The sequence below is a fragment of the Podarcis raffonei genome, chromosome 15, assembly GCF_027172205.1.
Source record: "Podarcis raffonei isolate rPodRaf1 chromosome 15, rPodRaf1.pri, whole genome shotgun sequence".
Taxonomy (NCBI): Eukaryota; Metazoa; Chordata; class Lepidosauria; order Squamata; family Lacertidae; genus Podarcis; species Podarcis raffonei.
In genome coordinates, this window is record NC_070616.1 from 12,428,802 (window position 1) to 12,447,825 (window position 19,024).

Here is a 19,024-nt window from a genome sequence, read left to right on the forward strand (position 1 = left end):
GGTCGGTTTTGCCACACACACAAAAAAACTATGCATGAATACATGCTATGAGTAAATGCTCTAACACAACAGAAGCAATTTTCTTTTGAGATATGCTCGCTATCTCACCAGCTTCAGTTTAATATAGTCATAAAATAAGCACTGCTCACATATGCAATGAAAAATGAGCATAATAAAAAGTTGCTTATGATCACAGCCCAAAAAGACATATACTCCGAGAGCCTCTAGTGATATTTCTCACTCCAACAGATCCCCATTAGATGAAGAACTATCACTAACGACTCTAGAAGGAAGCCAGGGGTGGGGAAGGTCAGGAAGGATTTGGTGCTCCTACAGCATTTTAGAGGATTCAAAGTGCTACACATACATTCCCCCAATACTGCTTGCAACAGCTCTGTAAGATTCACGGAAAGCTGACTTATTGTGTGGCAGAACATAGCTCAGTTATTGTCTACACCCTAACTCATGGTGGCTCTCCTGGGTTTTAGGCAGGGTCTCTCCCAGAGATGACCAAAGCATGGAAAACATGTATACTACCTCTGAATTATGACCCTTTCCCTGTCAAAAGCTGAAGAACCAGAACTCCCCACACTATAGGACTAGCCACCCACCATTAACTACTGAGCTAACTATCAGTATGACTATCCATATATTGCAGGCAGGATCTGAGGCCAAGAGAGAGAGAATGGCTTGCCTAAGGCCATCTAGTGAGTTCATGGCTAAATTGAGATTTGACTCCAGAGATCTCCGCCTGACAGCAAACTCTGAGGCACTGTGCTACATCAGCTCTAAATGTGTGCTCAACCCCTCAAAGGTTACCCAATTGACCCCAAACTCTTCCTTGGACATTTTTTTCTGGAGCAAACAAGGAAGCAAGTAACTGCCCAGATTTGGTCATGTGTTTGTGGCATGCATACCAAGTGCATTCAGAAGGTACAGTGGTACCTCTGGTTGAGAACTTAATTCATTCTGGAGGTCCGTTCTTAACCTGAAACTATTCTTAACCTGAGGTACCACTTTAGCTAATGGGGCCTCCCGCTGCCGCCACGCAATTTCTGTTCTCATCCTGAAGCAAAGTTCTTAACCCGAGGTACTATTTCTGGGTTAGCAGAGTCTGTAACCTGAAGCATATGTAACATGAAGCGTCTGTAACCCGAGGTACCACTGTACTTAACTGCCCTACTTCCCAAGCTTGGTGACGGATTATATATTCACCCTACTAACATTGTGCTAACTAGAGGGAATTAAACCAAAAACACCACCTCTTGTTTTCATCCAGAAGAAGGGAAAAAAGAGGCCAGAAACCTTATTGAAGCTTTAGTTAACATGCTAAAGGACACAGCAGGTTATCACTTTCTGGATCTCTTCCTGGGCCACACTCCCTATTGCCAGGCTATAGCCCTTTCCAGGCTTGCTCTGTGTTCTCAGCAAGTGCTTTTGGATGGCTGGAATGTGTCCCTGAACTGAGATAGTTCCTCAATCGCCTGGATGAAGAGATGGGCTGGGGGGGGGTGTAACCTACTTTACAAAGGTAAGTGTCACATTTTTGCCTCTCACCTCACCCACCACTAGTATGTGGTACCTGAAAGGGGGCCCATAATGGAAGGGTGCCCTCGAACTGAAGAAGGTTCTCTATCCTGGCATTTGGGCAGAACTAAACTTCCAAAAGTATTCCAGAATTTCTTTAAACAGAGAGCAATATAACAAGTCACTGCCTGGATACTTGCTGACCAAATGTAGAATGCTGTGCAATTCTAATCCTTCAATTGCATACACAATATACTGCCTCAATTTCTGCCCTTGTTCGATCTAAATACAGCAGCAGAAAACCCATCAGCTTAAAAATAGTTGTGTGCAGCAAGTGTACACAAAATGGTCGGATCTTCTATAGAAAGGTTACCAGACTCAGATTCATTTCAAGCCAATTAAGGAACAGGAGTATGGAAACTTGACGTCAGAGTTATTCCTAATTACAGAACTCACTAAAGCACGGTCTGTACTTCTGCTGGAACCAAGAGTTACATGTTTATAGTAGCGTTCTAACCCAAAAGTCCATTCACCGGATCAAAACAGAGCATAATGTACACTGTAAGGGACTCTGCAGAGTTCACAATAGCATGAAAACAACTCACAAATGACTGGCATACTAATCGATTGCCAAGTCTACTGATTGCCTTTCTTAACAAACAAACATCAAATATTCCATTGTCAATAACACTTGCATATAGATTTGGGAGGGGGGGAGAGCAAGGTACTGTGACACTTTAAAGACAAACAGACATTGTGGTATAAGATTTTGTGGGCTACAGCACACCCCTCACATCTGATGAAAAGAGCTCTAATAAATAAAAGCTTATATACCACAGTAAGTCTGTTCATACCAAAAGACAGTTCTTTTTGCTACAAAAGACCAACATAGCCACCCCTCCTAGAATTTGTGCAGAGTGCTACTTTTACAAGATCATAGTGTAATCCATTTTATATGTTCCTTTCCAGCCCTGGTGCCCAATTTCCCACAGCCTGTCAAATTGCCTTCTACAATTCTTCCAAGTAACCAAGTCTCTAATATGTTCTGCAAAAAGTGCAGACATGAAAAAATTAGCATGGAACAGTGCAATTCTGTCTTCAATAAAGGACTAAAGGGCTTGCTCACTAAATCCAGTAAGATTTTCCTGATAGCAATCAGATTTTCCTGTGTAAAAAATGCACACCTCATCAAGTGAGAAAACACATCAAGCATGGTAAATAGGTGGCTTTAAAAGACACTCTTGTTACCAGAGCACCATCAGCTGTCAGAAAAACAGAAAGCTTATATGTTTTCTGACTTTTGAGTTGATTCTGAGCCATATTCCGTAGCAACAGAGTGCCCTTTCCACCTTAAAAAGGGGGAAGAATACTTGCAAGAGAATCTGTTGTACTTTCTAAGAAGTGCACAAACACAGAAAAGGAACAGTGACTTAATATGAATGACAATGAAAATTCTTTCAGATTTTTGCCCTGCATACATCTTCTCTCCAAAAAAAGTTGCAGACACTATTATTGCAACCTCACATTTGTGTATCTTATTATATGTACTATAACTCCCAAAAGAACTTCCTATTAACTGCAAATTGAACATCTGACCCCTGCAGATGAAAATATTTGCAAAACCAATACTTGACTCTTACCTTTCAACCACAGAAGCTTCATAAACTTCCTGAATTAGCACCTCCATTATTAGTTCAAAGCAATCCCCCCCCCGGCCTCAAGTGTTATTTATTAAGATTTTCAAACCACTCCATCTACTATAGAGACAACAATAGCTGACCACCTAGCTATAGTAAAATTGTGCCCCATCCACAAAAACTCAATGGTAAAAATTCAGACAGCAAGATGGTAGAAACAGGGCTGGGAAAATCACTGGTTTGCTTATTACCTCAAGCGCCTAAAATCCTAGCATAACACCTACATGCATAATGAAGCTATTCTTTGATTCTGAAGCTTTTAGCACACAGTGCCTCAAGCCTTTGTGGAACAGGTGGGTTAAACATTAAAATGGACAAATAAGACAGAGAGACAGAAACTACCAGTGGTAAGTTCCTCAGGGCAGGGACATGTCTAGGGGAAGAGGACCGGCGTATACAGTTCTGTGATACACCATGTACATTCCTGCCTGAAACCCTGGATAGCCGCTGTCATTCAATGCAAACAACACTGAACCAAAGGGGCCAATGGTCTGACTCTGTATTAGGCAGTATCCTAAGTCCCTATTCATTTTCTCAAAAAGGGGGGGGAGCTGCTAACACATTCAAATTTATTAATCTTAAACACCATCCACAACAAGAGTTCAACACCCACTAAGTATATTGCCTACCATGCACACCCAATTTCAGATGTGTCTAAGCCCTTCATAGTTATTCAGAAAAGGTCAAACAATACTTTGCTAGATATACTGTAAAACTATATTCTCTGGGATAGGAACTCTAGATATTGTTCTTTAAGTTATCCCAAGGAGGAGCAGTTGTTCTCCGCTTGACCTACTATCGGATGGACTCTCAGCTCAGGGAACAACTAGATGCAAAACAGAAGGTGCCAGATTATGATCTTCCGTGTTTCTTTGTTTAAATTAACAGCAGCAGTCCGCCCAGGCAAATTGGGATCATGACTACAGTGCTAGGAATGGAAGGTAAATCCTGTGCCCTTTCCATTTAAAATCATGCAACATCTGTTAAGGTTTTCCCCGGGGCAAATAGTGTAATGTGAGGGGGGTCATGATACAGAGGAAAATCCTGCCCCCAGTGCCAGAGTCGTAATCTAATGAGAGTGGCAGTTTTATTTAAATTTAATGGAGATTCTAACTCTGGATCACCCATATCACATTTAGTTAAGGCCAGTGTTTCCCTACCTTTTTCTCTCACTTGAAAATTACTGAGGGTCTTGGTAGACCACTTAATAATTGCTCTGCCTGTTATAGCACTTATAATATGCTACGCTGGATGCTGCATAGTTTAAAACTGTATTTTACAGACACGCTAAGGACCATCTGAACAAAGCTCACAGACCACTGGTGGTCCACAGACGCTGGTTTAGCCCTCAGAAGTTGCAACATGAGCATTAACCATTTTTTATACATGCCTGGCAGTTTTGATAGTAAGAAACAATATCTGCTTGCAACATTAAATGTTGTGCCCTTAAGTATTACTGTATTCCAGACTTAAGCAGTTGTACATGCATCTTATAACAATGCCGTGGGTGCGGTAGGGAGGAATCAAAAGAAAAAAGAAAGAAAGCTTCACATACTATCCTCTAAAACAGCAAATTCTGCCATCACCTGATTTTTAGTCATAGTGCTTCAGTGTCAACACTGATAACAAGCTGCTTGCAACATCTTCTAACAGTCATTTGTTAACAACATGGAAACTATTGGCAGAAATTACAAAGACACCCTTTTCTCCTCCAAGGTATTCTCCCTTCCCACGCTTCCTCTGAAGCACTAGAAGTAGCCAAACATCACTCCAGGCCAGCTGTGGAATCCAGTGCTAAGGTGACATGGGAGAAATTTATCTCTTGAACCTCTGGTGGGCCAATGCAATAAGCTCACAGTGTAATCCTATGCATGCCTAGTTAGAATTAAGCCCCACAGAATTCAATCAGATCTACTTCCCACTAAGTGTGCGTAAAACTGTAGACTTAAATGTTCTTTTGAGAACTATATTGAGATAATGGAGACTGTACATCAGATCATTCCCAATATAACCACGTCTAACTCTTGATTTAGAACCCAGTCCCATTTAAGAAACTAGTATTCAATGAAACACCATTTGTGTTAAAGTTTTATTGTACTATATGACTTATACCAGTTTTAGACTTTGAATAAAACACCCCGGTTCTTCTACCATATTTAAAACCCAAAACATTGCAGCCGTTTTAACTCAAAAGAGAATGAGAGAGAAGGCACCATACATAGGCCAGGGTTCAAATGCCTTAGGCCAGTCACACACCCAGCCTATTTTGGTGACGATAAACTGAAAGGATTGCATGCAGATCACCTAGAGCTCCTTAGAAGAAGGGTGAGACACAACATCATCAATTAAATACAAAACAAGAGCATACGAAGCATCAGACCAATGGTTCATCTAACTGCTCAATTTCCCTTTTTTCCATGGTGGCCAACCAGACACTTCTGAGAAGCCCACAAACAGAAAGTGAAGATACATAAGAAAGAACCTTGAAATCAGAGAATAAAACCTATGGAGAAACAGCTAAGGCTGCACACACATTCTCCTGCTATCAAAGTAGTTAAAGAATACTATGTAGGAATAACTACACAAATATCACATTTCATGAGTTCCCTGTGAAAATCAGCTAAAAGTATACCTTTATTCTTCTATCACTTTAGGCTGGATCACACATCTCTTTTTTCTTGCACACAGACACATGAAGCATCACAGCATGTGAACTGGTTAATAGAAGCAGGAGCAGTCCCTGAGATAGTAGCTGCTTGGGGAAAAAATGTTACACCAAAAAGTTGCCAGTGACTATCTTCATGGACTTCGTACATTGTATTCCACCATGGGAACAGAAGCACACCAGTGGCCAAAAACAAATCAGGAGTCAGGACTGCTCACAAGTAAGTGAAAAATATTGTTGTGCACCAGCCTTTTAACCTCTGCTAGATATAGGTGCAATTAATTGGTTACAAACTCACTATTATTGGTCACAGAAATGGGCCCCAAGAGTGAATATTACATAGTGTATTATCAACACTATAAATCTATTTGAGTTTTTTTACACTGAATATAAAGCATGCCTCTCCTCTGATAATCCTGGGAACTGTATTCGGATGAGGGTACTAAGAATTCTGTTAGTACCTTATCAAGTCACTCACAGAATTGCAGTTGCCCTGGTTCCCTGTGTAGATATGCTTTCATTGTTTTGCTCATGGAAGTAGTCAAACAGCATAAATTGGGCAAGTGAGAAGAGATTCTCTTTTACACCTAATAAATATTCATTTTGCATTTTAATAAGTTACAATGTTTTTCACTGCACAGGTAAGGTTGTCAACCTGCTTTTCTGCTTTCTTGTCAACTTCAAATATTTCACTTTTAGGTTTTGGCAGTATTCTGTACCTACAACATCCCAGCCCTTCCCCACCCACCTCATCTCCTCATGAACCTTTCCCTTTGGATTTGTTTTCCAGCTAGCTTGCTTTTGCTGGATACAGCCATCTTTAAGTCCCCTTATTTCCCAGTAATGAGATATACTCTGAGAGAAGTACACTAGAGCAGTTAAGGTGGAAATGGTTGCGTGAACAAGGGCAAACATTCTTCTGTTCCAGGACCCCTGCATTCCTACTGGCTCAGGGCTGGGGTGGCAGCTGCTGTCAGACAAGAAAGGAGCGTCTTGGCCCTGCTCCTTTGCCTTTAGAGGCCAGGGAGGGGAAAGCAGTCCCAATGGCTCCTTGCCCTGCCCCATCGGTCCCACCTCCGCTATTGGCAGCAGACCCACACCCCTCAGAGAAGAGCACACCTCCACATGCACCGGTCTTGTAGGGAGAAGCTGCATTGTGTGTGAGCATGCTATGTCTCACTTTTAAAAGCTGGCAGGAGGGGTGTGACCATTTGTAAAGAGGTCTTCATAGCTTTCATCCCGCCTCAGACCCCTGATGCTATTCTTGAACTATGTAGCCATGCCTTTGGTGATCTGTGGCTTGACCTGTACTATTGAAGCCTTGAATACAGCTTCCTTACTTTCTCGGACATTAAAGAGATTCTGTTGTACTATTTGGGATGGAAGCCTTGACAGTCACTCCCACAAAGTTCTCTTATTAAGCTTGTTAGAGTTTGCCACTAAAGGTATTAATTTGTTAAAAATGGAGCAAGAGGAAGAAACAAAAAAACACAGATCGCATGAAGTTAATATCTGACTACCCGGAAGGAACTGAGAATTACCTGTTTTAGAAAGCAAATTCACCGGGAGGAGAAACACCACCATTTTCTAACTCTTGACAACTAATGCCTTATTTCAGCACCTGTATCAAAAAGCGAACAAGAACCTCTGCAGCAGATGATAATATATCTATGCAAAATCAGAGCTGATGTAAAGGAATGGCCAAAGGCAACTCCACTCATGACAACTGCTGCAGGTAACAGTGCGAGACCAGTGTCTTCTTGTTACTCATTTGCCGCATCTGTGCACATGCATCTTTAAACACCCATGCACATGTTTCTGATATACCTAAGCTAATGAGGATCCCCAGACAGATATATAAAAGCATGTACAATGCCCTCACTTTATGGGTTTGCTGTGAGCAAGTAAACAAAACAAAAACTGACTGCTGTCTCCTGCAGCACATCTTCATGTGTAGAGCTACCCTAAGAGGTAGGATGTCCTTGGTTCCAGTTTCATCTCAGGTAGGAACTTGCTATAGATGGCCTTAAGCAATGCACTGTTCTCTCAGCCTAAGCCTGCCCCTCCTATCAGCAATATAATACTGGGTTGCTATAAGGATTACTGAGGCAATCTACACAAAGAACTTTGAACATTCTGGGAAAGGACTATATAAATTTCACGTCTTAATTGTATCCAATTCTGGGCAAACTGCTTTTTTAAAAAAATCCCAGGGCAAAAAAAATATCAAAATATTCCCTGTTTCTCTGCATATGAAACACCTTACTTATGTTGGGGAAGATAGCTCTGTTACATTGAAAGAAGAACTGGAATCTGTGGACTTCTTTTCAACTGCAGCAACATCAGGAACTAGAGACATCCTTGAGTGCCATGGCCCAGCATTTTAACTGTCCACTTAAGTATTTAAAAGCCAAGCTCATCACCATGGCATTCAAGTGCCTCCAGGGTTCTGCCTGCACTACCAAGTTTATTATTAATCCAATGACTACCCCCTCCAGCCGTTATTAAACACAATTTGGCAACCAGTTACTATGTCAGCAGTATTCAATACCCAATTTAGAAAGTGCAATTGTCCTAGAGCAGAGCTGGCTGGCTATTGCTCACTGAACAGTTCTGGTTTCCAAGAGAAGAGAGATGTTTCTCATCCTTGGCCCTTCAGTCTTCCTTTCCAACCCCACAGAAAATGTCTGTACAGAAAGGCTTGTTGAAGGCCTTTATTTCAACAAGCATATCCCCAAAAGAAAAGGTTTCCCACTCCTGTCCCAGAACGATGCTGAAAGTACCTTCCTCATGTAAAGAAAGGTTTGATCAAAAGTAAAAGGAACATTGAATATGTCAGGCCCAACAAGATGGTATGAATTAGCTGAAGAGCATCAGCCAGGCAAAATGGGAAGGCCCTGACCATCCACAGGGCCATTTGCAGCCCACATAACTGAGCACACAACAACCAATCCACTGCTTCAGCATAAATGTTTACCAGCTCCCATCCTGAGAATAGAAATAAAATCAGACAAAGTTCTGCTTCAAATTAGTTCAGATTGGATAACTTAACTCCAGGAAAGACCACCTGTGTTGATGGAGAAAGCACATATAATTTGGACCCAGTTTCAAATTCCCACTCAAGTCATGAAGCTTAATGGAGAGGCCTTAGGTAAGCCAAACTGTCTCAGCCTAGCTGAGCCTATAGCACTGTGGGACTGTGGGAAAGCACAGAAGCCGTAAAGCTATTTATGTGTGTAGAACAGGATATAACTGTTCTGTTAACCACAAAGTTCCCACAGAAGCCATGATTCTTCCCTGAACCAAGGACACGATTCACATTCTTGGTAGCATCCAGATCCCCAGATGAAAATGCAACATACACAAGTACTTACATGAGGTTAAGAGGGAGATTACATACTATGGAGCAGTGTCTCTCCAACACTGGGGGTCGCCTGGAGGTGGCATTAAACAAATCCAGAGGTGACATTTATGACAAAGGGAAGAGGTGCTTGTGTACAAAATCATACTTTTAGAAGTTATTTCATATGAGGAATGCAACATGTGGCCCTCCAGATGCTGCTGAACTTCAGCTCCCATCATTCATAGCCATAATGGCCACTGGTCAGGGATGATGAATGCTGCAGTCTACCAACATCTGGAGGGTCATAGGTTGCCCACTTTTGCTATAGATCATCATAGTTGCAAAAAGGGTAAGGAATCCAGACAAGCAATCTCCTTAAGTATGGTCTCAAAGGTGACACCCAAGCTAAATTTGGGAATCCATTCCATCGCTAAGGCACTCATATTGCCAAGTGCAAGGTGTGAGTCCATATAGAGGATGTCATTCTGTAACAACTGGAAACAAGCAGAGAGGGGAGCACAGATAATGAGAGGACAGTCCAAAGTCTATGGCGGCAGGTTACCCATAAAACAACCGTGCCTGAAGCTAATTCAGGCCCACCCATCTGTTCACCAGGGATTCAATAAGTTTCCTGGTTTTCTTGGCAAGCTGGAATAGCAAAAAAGAGGAATGAGAGAGGCATGTGAAAGAACCTGGCTGGCTGGTGAGCCCTATCAGGCTGGGTGGAACATGACTTACACAGGCCGGGCTATCCTGGATCGGGAGCTGGTAGAGCCCAAGAGATCTATGGAGCAACAAGGAAAGTTATGCAGCTTCCAAAGCTTTCTATGCTGACGGGGGCTTCTGCCACTACACCAACAGAGCTTGCACCCCAATCTAACAGAGAAGCATCTGATAAGACCCTAAAATGTTTGAGAAGTGCTTGTCTGGAATAGCTGTCTCATGAGTAAGCCTTTGCCGTTTTATAGCCCTGGCCAGGCTGTCTCTCCCATAACAACGGTGAGCTCATGAAACGGAGAGCAAACAAGGATGTGTCAGTCCCACACTATGCTCTTGGCTTTTTAAAAATTCACGCTGATACGATCTTGAGTGTAGGAGCCTGGAGCTGTATATTACAATGTAGAAGGAGACTGAAGAGCTGCACACCTTCCTCTCGCTGTCAGGTATCTGGAAGACCAGTTTCCAGTAGGAAGCCTGTATACCCATTCTAGTCTCTCAACAGATGAATTCCTTATAGGTTTTCCCAGGATATAAAAAAGGGTGGAGTGGTGGTTTAGAACCAATATAGTCTTCTAGTTGGTTTCAAACTGTGGCTAGAGCCTCAGGAAAACTTCTACCTGACAGAGCACAAGTTGCAGTCAGCTACTTATAAACTTTACAAACTTCAGCAAATGGAATAGAGAAGGGGAGTGGGGAAGACAGAGAGAGTGGGCAATGACTTGCTAATGATTCCCTCTATGCAAGATTCCCTCCTGCATGAACTATGGTTTTATTAAAATAATCCAAATTTGAAATCAGATCCTCCAATATCTAAATCCCAACCAGATATTGTTTTTCCCTTCTAGTTCTTTAAGCCCATAAAAGGAAATCTGAATGCCAATCCAGACAACTTGACAACTCAAAGCCACTGAACTGACTGAATTTTTACTTCAGTGGAACTATCTCAGCGTAAGAATAGCAAACCATGGTTTGTGTCATACACCAGTCTGTAACTGAGGCATCACATGTGAAAAGTCTTCCGTACGCCTATCGTGGCTACCAATTCTAACCACAATTGCAAGAGCCCCTTCGTTTCTGCCATCCTGTTTCACTGTATTCAAACAATGAAAGACCTACAACCTCACTTGTGTGGGCAGACATATACCCCATTGCTGAGGGGTAAGAGTTGTGGGTGACAGAGGTAGATCAGGGTGAAGCAGCCAAGCCAAATAACAAGGAAAGAAAAGCGCCTGGCAGCATTTACCGTATTTTCTTCTCCTGCTTGGGTTGCTCAAGAAAGGAAGAGGTGTTGCCAGAAAGGTGTGCAGGGGGCAACATCACCCTCTCCTTAAAATCACAGGGCAAGGATAGGAGACAGAGGCAGCTAGCCAGGAGATAGACCATAAGAGGTTCTCAGAACCAATAGCCAATATAAGGTCATAGAGGCTTCTGTGAATACTGTGACTTGTACAGAGGGTGGCAATTGTTTTCTATACAAGGTAATAAACAAAGTTTTATTCAGAGCAGAATGAACGAAATGTGTGGTCCTAACCGTCAGGTTCTGTAATTTCTGTGTATACCCTAAGTAAAACAAAGTTGGAAACTTAGTTGTCTGTCATTTCTACAGGTAGGACAGTAGCATCCCATCTTCCAGTGAGACAGCCAATTAAGGAAAAAAGCCTGGATACACAACACCTAAGACAGATAAATACGAACCATTTTGTGTACAAATTTAATAATCAAACAGAACTCTCCGCCAGTATTGCCAGAAGGTTTCAAGAAAAACCCAGCACTACTGAGAACAGGGTCACATTTAGTTTGACAAAAACAAGATTGAAGTTTACACAAATGTGTCAAACCGAGTTTTACAGTAGGCACAGGAATTAAGTTGAGCTATTTTTACAAAGCAAGAACAAAAACAATTTATCAATCTGCCATTTGGCTGCATTCTTTGCTAAAATTTCCATATGTTTAAACTTTGAGATGATCATTTTAATCAATAAATAGTAGTTCAAGCGTCATGATTTCCCCCTCCATGAAAACCATATTTCTATAACTACCTCTGCAGTAGCAAACAAAACATTTTGGGATAATTCTCATGGGATTTGCAAACTTTTCCATTCAGAACAATTACGACGAACACAGGCAAAAGTGAGCTCAGCTACAATTAAAGTTGTCAGACCATGTTTAACTACATCTTAATCTAATCCATTTTATTTTATACAATCCTGCATCTGGATCTCATTTCCTGAATTCCTGTAGGTATTCTGGGTCACTCTTACAAACCCTTTCAAGTAGAGAAAGTTCAGCCAAGTCTACCTTAATCCAAAACTTTTTTAAAAAAAACATTGGAAGAAAAAGAGTAAAGCAAGGAGATATTTTACCCTATCTCCTAATCCTTCTGGAAATCAAAGAGCACTAGTATTTTCCATCAAACAATGGACAGTAGTTAAACAGCACATTACATTTGTCACCCCCAGAGTACTTTTCAAGGGTTAAGCACTTCCGTTCTTGTAGAGCAGCACAACCATCACCCCCCCCCACAGCTGCCCAAAGTTTTTCTATCATTTCTCAGAGCAATATACACCTCAATCCAGCACCCTGCCCTTCACACAAACACACACACACCACCTTTAACTCTACTTCAGCTATGCCAAACATCTCTGTAAGCATTACTTCCGGCTCCTTCAGCTCTCAGCTTCAACAGGGACATTGGCTGAGCAGACTACCCAGCAGGGGATAGAAGAAAGGGAGGGGAAAGACCAGCTTTCTAGCCAAATTAATTTTCACGTCAGGCACTTAAAGAGGCTGGACACAATTTCCCTGGTACAGATCAGCCAATCCATACTGCAAGAGAACATTGATCGACAGGGAAGGCGCCTATTAATTTGATGCTCTTCCCCCCTTTGCTGTTCGTATTTATTTATATAAATATATAAATATTACACGCACACCTGAGCTGCTTTATGGAACAGTACATCTGCAATCTCATCAGGGAAACACACACCCAAACAAGGCAAGAAATGTTTAGCATGTTTGTTCATTCTCTCCCTCATCCTTCTCCTAATATTACTCCTGAGCATGTTTTTTTTAAAAAAGGCCGAACAAGAGTTAACACACTGAAAAGTCTTGAGGTGAAAGGGTGAGGATGGATATTGTTGTGGAAATGGCCTTCCCATGGCCAGTCAGCCAGGCCTTGTCAACACCACTAAGGACTACAAAGAGATAAGGAGGTAACATCAGCATTTATAGCCCCCAAAACAAATCAGCATGGAGCCCAAATTCCATGCAGGATGACAGCAAACAAAGGAGTAAGTACCATACATTCAGGTGTGGGGTTGCCTAAATACACACTGGTAGCCAGGAGCTTCTACCCCATGTAAAATAAAAATAAGTCATATCCCCAAGCAAACCCAAAGTCAGAACTTGAGAGAGAGAGACTGGAACTTTGCATAAACACCTTTCCCAAGCCAGACAGGTCTTCTGGAAGACAAAGGACTTCCTGACATACCCACCACAGCCATCACTGACACCAAAAGCAGGTCTCTCACCCATCTCAACCAAGATTTAAAGGAGCACCTCCCCTATCCTCCCTGGAAGTCCAGAATCAGGTTCAAATCCACAAGAATGGGGAAAGAGGGGTGGGATGCAAAAGAAGGGGAGGAAGAGTTTGGGGAAATGGGGAAATGGGCAAACGCACACATACACACACTCTTACAGATGTAAAATGTCTGAAGGGGGAGAAAGAAAAAAAGGAGGCCATGACTGCCCAGGTGTGAAGTGACGCAGAATCCCTTTCTCCAAACTGCAAAAGGGAACACCAAGACAGTACAAGTCCCTTTAGAAATGGAAAGGGGAACATGTGTGTGAGGAAAGCAATTCACAAGAACACACACACAACATCAACAACCCCTACATTTGAGGGAAATGGAAAGCAAATGGGAACAGCACACCACTGGCCCAAAAAACGGGAGGACTCAACAGGAAGCATATGGGACTAAGAAGCTCTCATGCTGACACAAGCATCTCCTTCTCTCTGCAAAACCTTAGATGACAGAAAAACATGGGGGGTGGGTTTCCAGATCAACCCTTCAGGCCTCAGCAAATAAATGGGGTTGAAAAAGCGTGCCACCCCATCCTCAAAGACAACCTACATAGCAGCAGGAAGGTGGTTCCTTCAAGAGAGACTGAAAGGATCCCCACTCCATCACCTTCAGGATGGTGGTGGGATCCAGTTAGATGAGTTTGATGGGATAAGAGTTCTTCCATCCTACCCTCATTCAGATCCATCAAGTATGGAGGGAAGAAGCAAAGGATCCCCCATAGCAAGCTGACAGGATTAAACAAGTCTTCCCCTGACCTTGGATGCTCTCCATTCCCTCACATGCAAACAAGGGAGGAAGAATTTTACCACCCACCCTATCTTTTAAAAAAAACAGCTTCCCCCAACTATGTGGGTGGGAACAAATAAGGAGAGCAGACATCCTTATGAGGCTTGTGAACCCCCTTTTAAAACAAAACTGGGGGATAAGACTGAAAAGAGAGCCTCACAAACACAGTAATTAGCATTAAGCAATGTATACCCCGTTTAAAAACCTACATAATTTGTAAGAGGCAGACCTAGTTTCTTCAAGAAGGAAGCCAATTAATTCACAGCCTCAGTACCCTCCCGTCTGGAAGAATTGGGGGGAGGGAGAAACATGAAATCCTAGAGCCCAATTTGATAAAGGGGGGGGGGGGGAGAAGAGAGAAATTGACTGAGTGAAGAAGCTAAATCTATCATTAGATAAACCTCACTCCTTTCCAGTCACACGCACTAGCCTAAATATAATCAGAAAATGATGATGTGGGGGAGGGACGTTGTTGGTCAGAGCCTCAACCATAGAGGCAAATGAGAAATGGGGTTCCCCACCCACTGCAGCCCCAAGTTACTGATGGGGGGGGGAGCTCTTTTCCTCCATCCCTCATTTTCCTCCTTTCCCAAGCCAGGATCAAAAGTCCTGCAAAGTTTCCCACGAGCTTCAAATTTTGTGCGCACATGCAGTGGCGGGGGGTGGAGAGGGCAAAAAAGATTCAGAACAGAAGCAGAAATATTTTGCTGGGGGGGGGAAGCGGGAAACACACAGCACAGGACACACATGCAGACATGTCCTTTTCTGCAACATTCTCCCTGCCTCCATGAAACTGGGTGACTGGCTAGGGAATTGCCTGGGGGGGGGTAGAAAAGGAGGAGGGGGTGTTGGTGCAGAAAGAGAGAGGAACAAGGGAAACCCACACCATTTTTGTGGTTATTTTTACATCCCTCCTTAAAGAACTGGGGGACTCTCAAAAAAGGTTGGGGTTTATTATTAGTGCTGGTTGAGTTTTATGGTGGGGGGTACACAAAAGCATAAAAAACCTCAGGAGGGGACACATATACATTTGCAAGCATGCACACCTATTTTGCTGATTCCTTGCATGCCTCAGTCCCTCTGTATAAAACTAAGGAGCTGGTAGAGGGGGAGCATTACTGAAAGTGGGATGGATTTTTGTTTTTGTGGGGAGCAAGATTTTAAAATGATAAACAGCAGACATCCATATGCACAAACGCACATATTTCCCTCTCCTTTACTCTCTTTATAAAACAGTTAAGCGGGTATGGAAGGAGGGGAGAGATTAAAAACAAAACAAGAGAGCCCACACACAAAACTTAAACCAGCTAACACTCCTCCCCCCTTTCCGAAACTGTTTAAAAAGATAGAGGGGGAGGAAGAATTAAAGAAGAGTGTTGTTAGCGGAGGGGGGGGGTTGCAAAAACAATTAAGAACCGGGGAGAAGGGCACGCATACATACACCAGCCTATTACGATGATCTTTCCTCTTTCTAAAACTAAGAGACTGTTCAAAGAGACTAATGGCAGGCACGAAGGGGGGGGGGGGTCCGCTGGAGGTGTATGGTTGCGGAGGGGGGTGCGCGCAAAAATCATTAAGGATCAATAAGGGAGCACATACAAGTTACTGTTATTTAGTCCTCATTCTCCTAAAAGTAGAAGGCTTGTCACAGAGAGACTTAGTAGCAACAGAAGTGGGGAAAGTGTTAGGAAGTAGAAGGGGGTATTTTTTTTGGCGGGGGGGGGGAGGTTGCAAAACGAATTAAGAAACAAGAGAGTTATCCCTCCTTACAGTTTCCAAAACTGTTCAAAAAGAGGTGGTGGCCGAAAGTGGGGGATGTTTTTCTTTTTTTCTAAAAAAAAAAGTGTGGGCTTTTTTCTTTCTTTTTTAGAAAGGAGAGGGATAGAAAACAACTAGCCCCTTCGGCATCCAAAGCAACCCTAAGCCTTCCCACCCCCCTCAAATAATCATCAAAACCCACCATCCTCATTTTTTGTACTCTTGTTTATAAAACTGGGGCGAGAGAGAGAGACGGGGGGAAAGAGGACCCTAAAGAGGAAGAGCGCGGCTCTGTTCCGAGGAGGGGGGCCTCTGGGGTTGGGGGTCCGTGTGCCACAGGGCAAGGGGGTGGGACGGGGAGGGGTGGGGGGTCCGGCGGCCCAAGACCGGGGCTCCCCCATCCCGGGACAAGCCGCCCCCCGAGGAGGAGGAGGCGGCGGCGCCATCTTGTTGGGATCGATGAATTGAACAAAGAGGATCAATTTCCGATCGCGGCGGCGGCGGCAGCGGCGGCGCCAGGCTTATCGATGGGAGGGAGGCGGCGGGCGGCGGGGAAGCGGGCAGGGGCGGCCGGGCGGGATCCAGCCTTCCTCTGAGGGGGGCGGCGGGGAAAGAAGGGGAGCCCAGGGGAGACGGAGGAGGAGAAGCCGACGCCGCTTCTTGCCGGGACATTTGGGTTTTAATTTTTTTTAAGGGGGGGGGGGAAGAGGCAGGTTTCCTTTTCTTCTGAAGGAAAAAGGGGAAATGGGGGGGAGGGTGTCTGAGGGAAGAAGAAGAAAAGGGGGACACGCAAACACACCACACGCACCTCAAGGGGAAAGCGGGGAAAGGGGCGGGTGGGGGGCAGAGATATGAAGGGGGGCGAGGGTGGGGTGGGGGGCCCGGACGGGAGAGACCCACCCGCGAGCGGACCCCGGAGCCTGACCTGCAGCTGCTGTAAATCAAAGCGCTTCCAATATTGAAACATCGATCCCACATTGGCCGCCATCTTGAGACATATTGAGACAGAAGTGAGCGGCGGATCGAGCGAGGGAGAGAGAGAGGAGAGAGAGAGGGGAGGGAGGGAGGGAGGGAGAGGGGGCTGGAGAGCGCACGAGGAGGAGGAGGAGGAGGGAGCCGGAGAGAGAGAGACAGGCAGGCAGGCAGGCGGGCAGGCAGGGGGAGAGAAGAGGGGAGGGAGCGATACAGAGAGAGAGAGAGAGAGAGAGAGAGAGAGAGAGAGAGAGAGAGAAAAGGAGGGAGGGAGGCCGGCAGCAAAGCGGAACGAGGCGAGGGCGGGCGGAAAACCCGGACAGGAGCGGCAGCGGCCACTCGAGGCTCGCGGAATGGCCGACCCGGCGGCTGGCATAAGGGGGAGAGAATAAAATAGGCACACACTCATATATACAGTATATGATTTCATTGTAATGTTAACGGTGCAGAGAAAACGAAACTTGGTGACAAAAAGGCGTTTACGACGATATAGATTGGGTTGGTTTTTTTAATGTATATATTATTTGATTTTAATAATAACGATGCAGAGAAAACGAAACTTACAAGTTGGAAGACATATATGTATATATAATTTTTTTTTTGTCTTTTATATATAATTTAATTTTAATAGTAACGGTGCAGGCAAAACGAAACTTACAAGTTGGAAGACAATATATACATTATATATATATATATATATATATATATATATATATATATATATATATATATATATATAATATGTATATATTTGATTTTAATAATAACCATGCAGAGAAAACGAAACTTACTGACAACTTAGAAGACTCACACACATACACACACACATATATATGATTTTAAGCATAATGGTGCAAATGAGGACACTAGGACTATAAGAAAATATTTTTTATTTGATTAATAAAGCCACAGAGAAACAAAACTTCACTGAAGTACCCACACCCACACAAAGGCACACACCAATTTATTTTTATTTTATTTATGTTATTTTAATAATAATGGCACAGAGGCATAGAACAGTGACACATTAGAATTCACATGGGTTTGTTGTTCTACTTATTTTTACATATTGTTGTAGGCTAGTTTCTTTCCATTTTTTTTTCTTTGCAGAAGTGCTGCTGCAGTACGCTCTGTATTTGTACATGCTCTGTACTGTAAAGAGTTTCTTCTGGGCTTTTTTTCTTTTTCTGTAGACTTTTAAATGCTGTTATTTGCATCTTATGCAAAAAAGGAGATACACATGTGGATAATATACAAGTAATATGCAGATAGAAAAATGCCTGTGACATGCGGTAATAATGTTGTGTCGATCAAACGATCAAGCTTATCAGCCAGCCCAGATAAAGGTTATAGCCGAAAATAATAGGTAATGTTTTTATCAGCGCAGTCCTAGACATGTCTCCTCTCCTCAGATCTGTAACGGCGAAACCAGATGCCTTCGTCTGCCCCAGCTGCAATAAAACATGTCTCCCTGTATTGGTCTCTACAGCCACAGCAGATGCAGCAACTCTCCAAAGGTTTGGCTGATAGCATACTCCATTGTCTCTTGAGACAGACAGGTGCCAACAGTAACTTCCAGGTTAATGTCTGTGCGTATGTAGCATGTCAGCCTTGGTCCTGGGAGGCCAGGGTTCAAATCCCCGCTAAGCCATGAAGCTCTCAGCCTAACTTACCTCACAGGATTGTTGTGGGGAATAGATGAGGGGAGGGGGGAGAACCACGTACACTACCTTCAGCTTTATGTCTTATAATGGATGAGAGCTATAGTTATCTTAGTTATGCAATCCTGTTACCAAATCACTGCAGGTAAAGCTACATACATGCCATATATTTAAAGCATACAAACCCCGCAAAAAATATTGGGAACCACATTTGGTTAAGAGTGCCTGGAACTGGAGTTAAACTACAGTTCCAAATCATCTTTGCAAGGAGTGGGCTTTGAATGTAAAGTGTGCCTGCAGCCTAAGTCTTG

The 19,024-nt window shown here is 43.4% G+C and overlaps 1 protein-coding gene across 9 annotated transcripts in view; it reads right to left on the bottom strand.

Moving 5' to 3' along the window:
• CUX1 (cut like homeobox 1) overlaps positions 1-17,237 on the bottom strand; it is a 261,921-nt gene extending 244,684 nt beyond the window's left edge. For 4 of the 9 annotated variants that reach the window (XM_053367427.1, XM_053367425.1, XM_053367426.1 and 1 more), the window contains exon 1: positions 16,981-17,237. In XM_053367427.1, coding sequence (XP_053223402.1) covers positions 16,981-17,058 — 78 coding nt within the window. In that variant the 5' untranslated portion in view covers positions 17,059-17,237. The remainder of the gene's footprint in view (positions 1-16,980) is intronic. The other 5 variants (XM_053367432.1, XM_053367428.1, XM_053367430.1 and 2 more) reach the window with 4 other exon arrangements.
• Between the last annotated feature and the right edge of the window lie 1,787 nt (positions 17,238-19,024).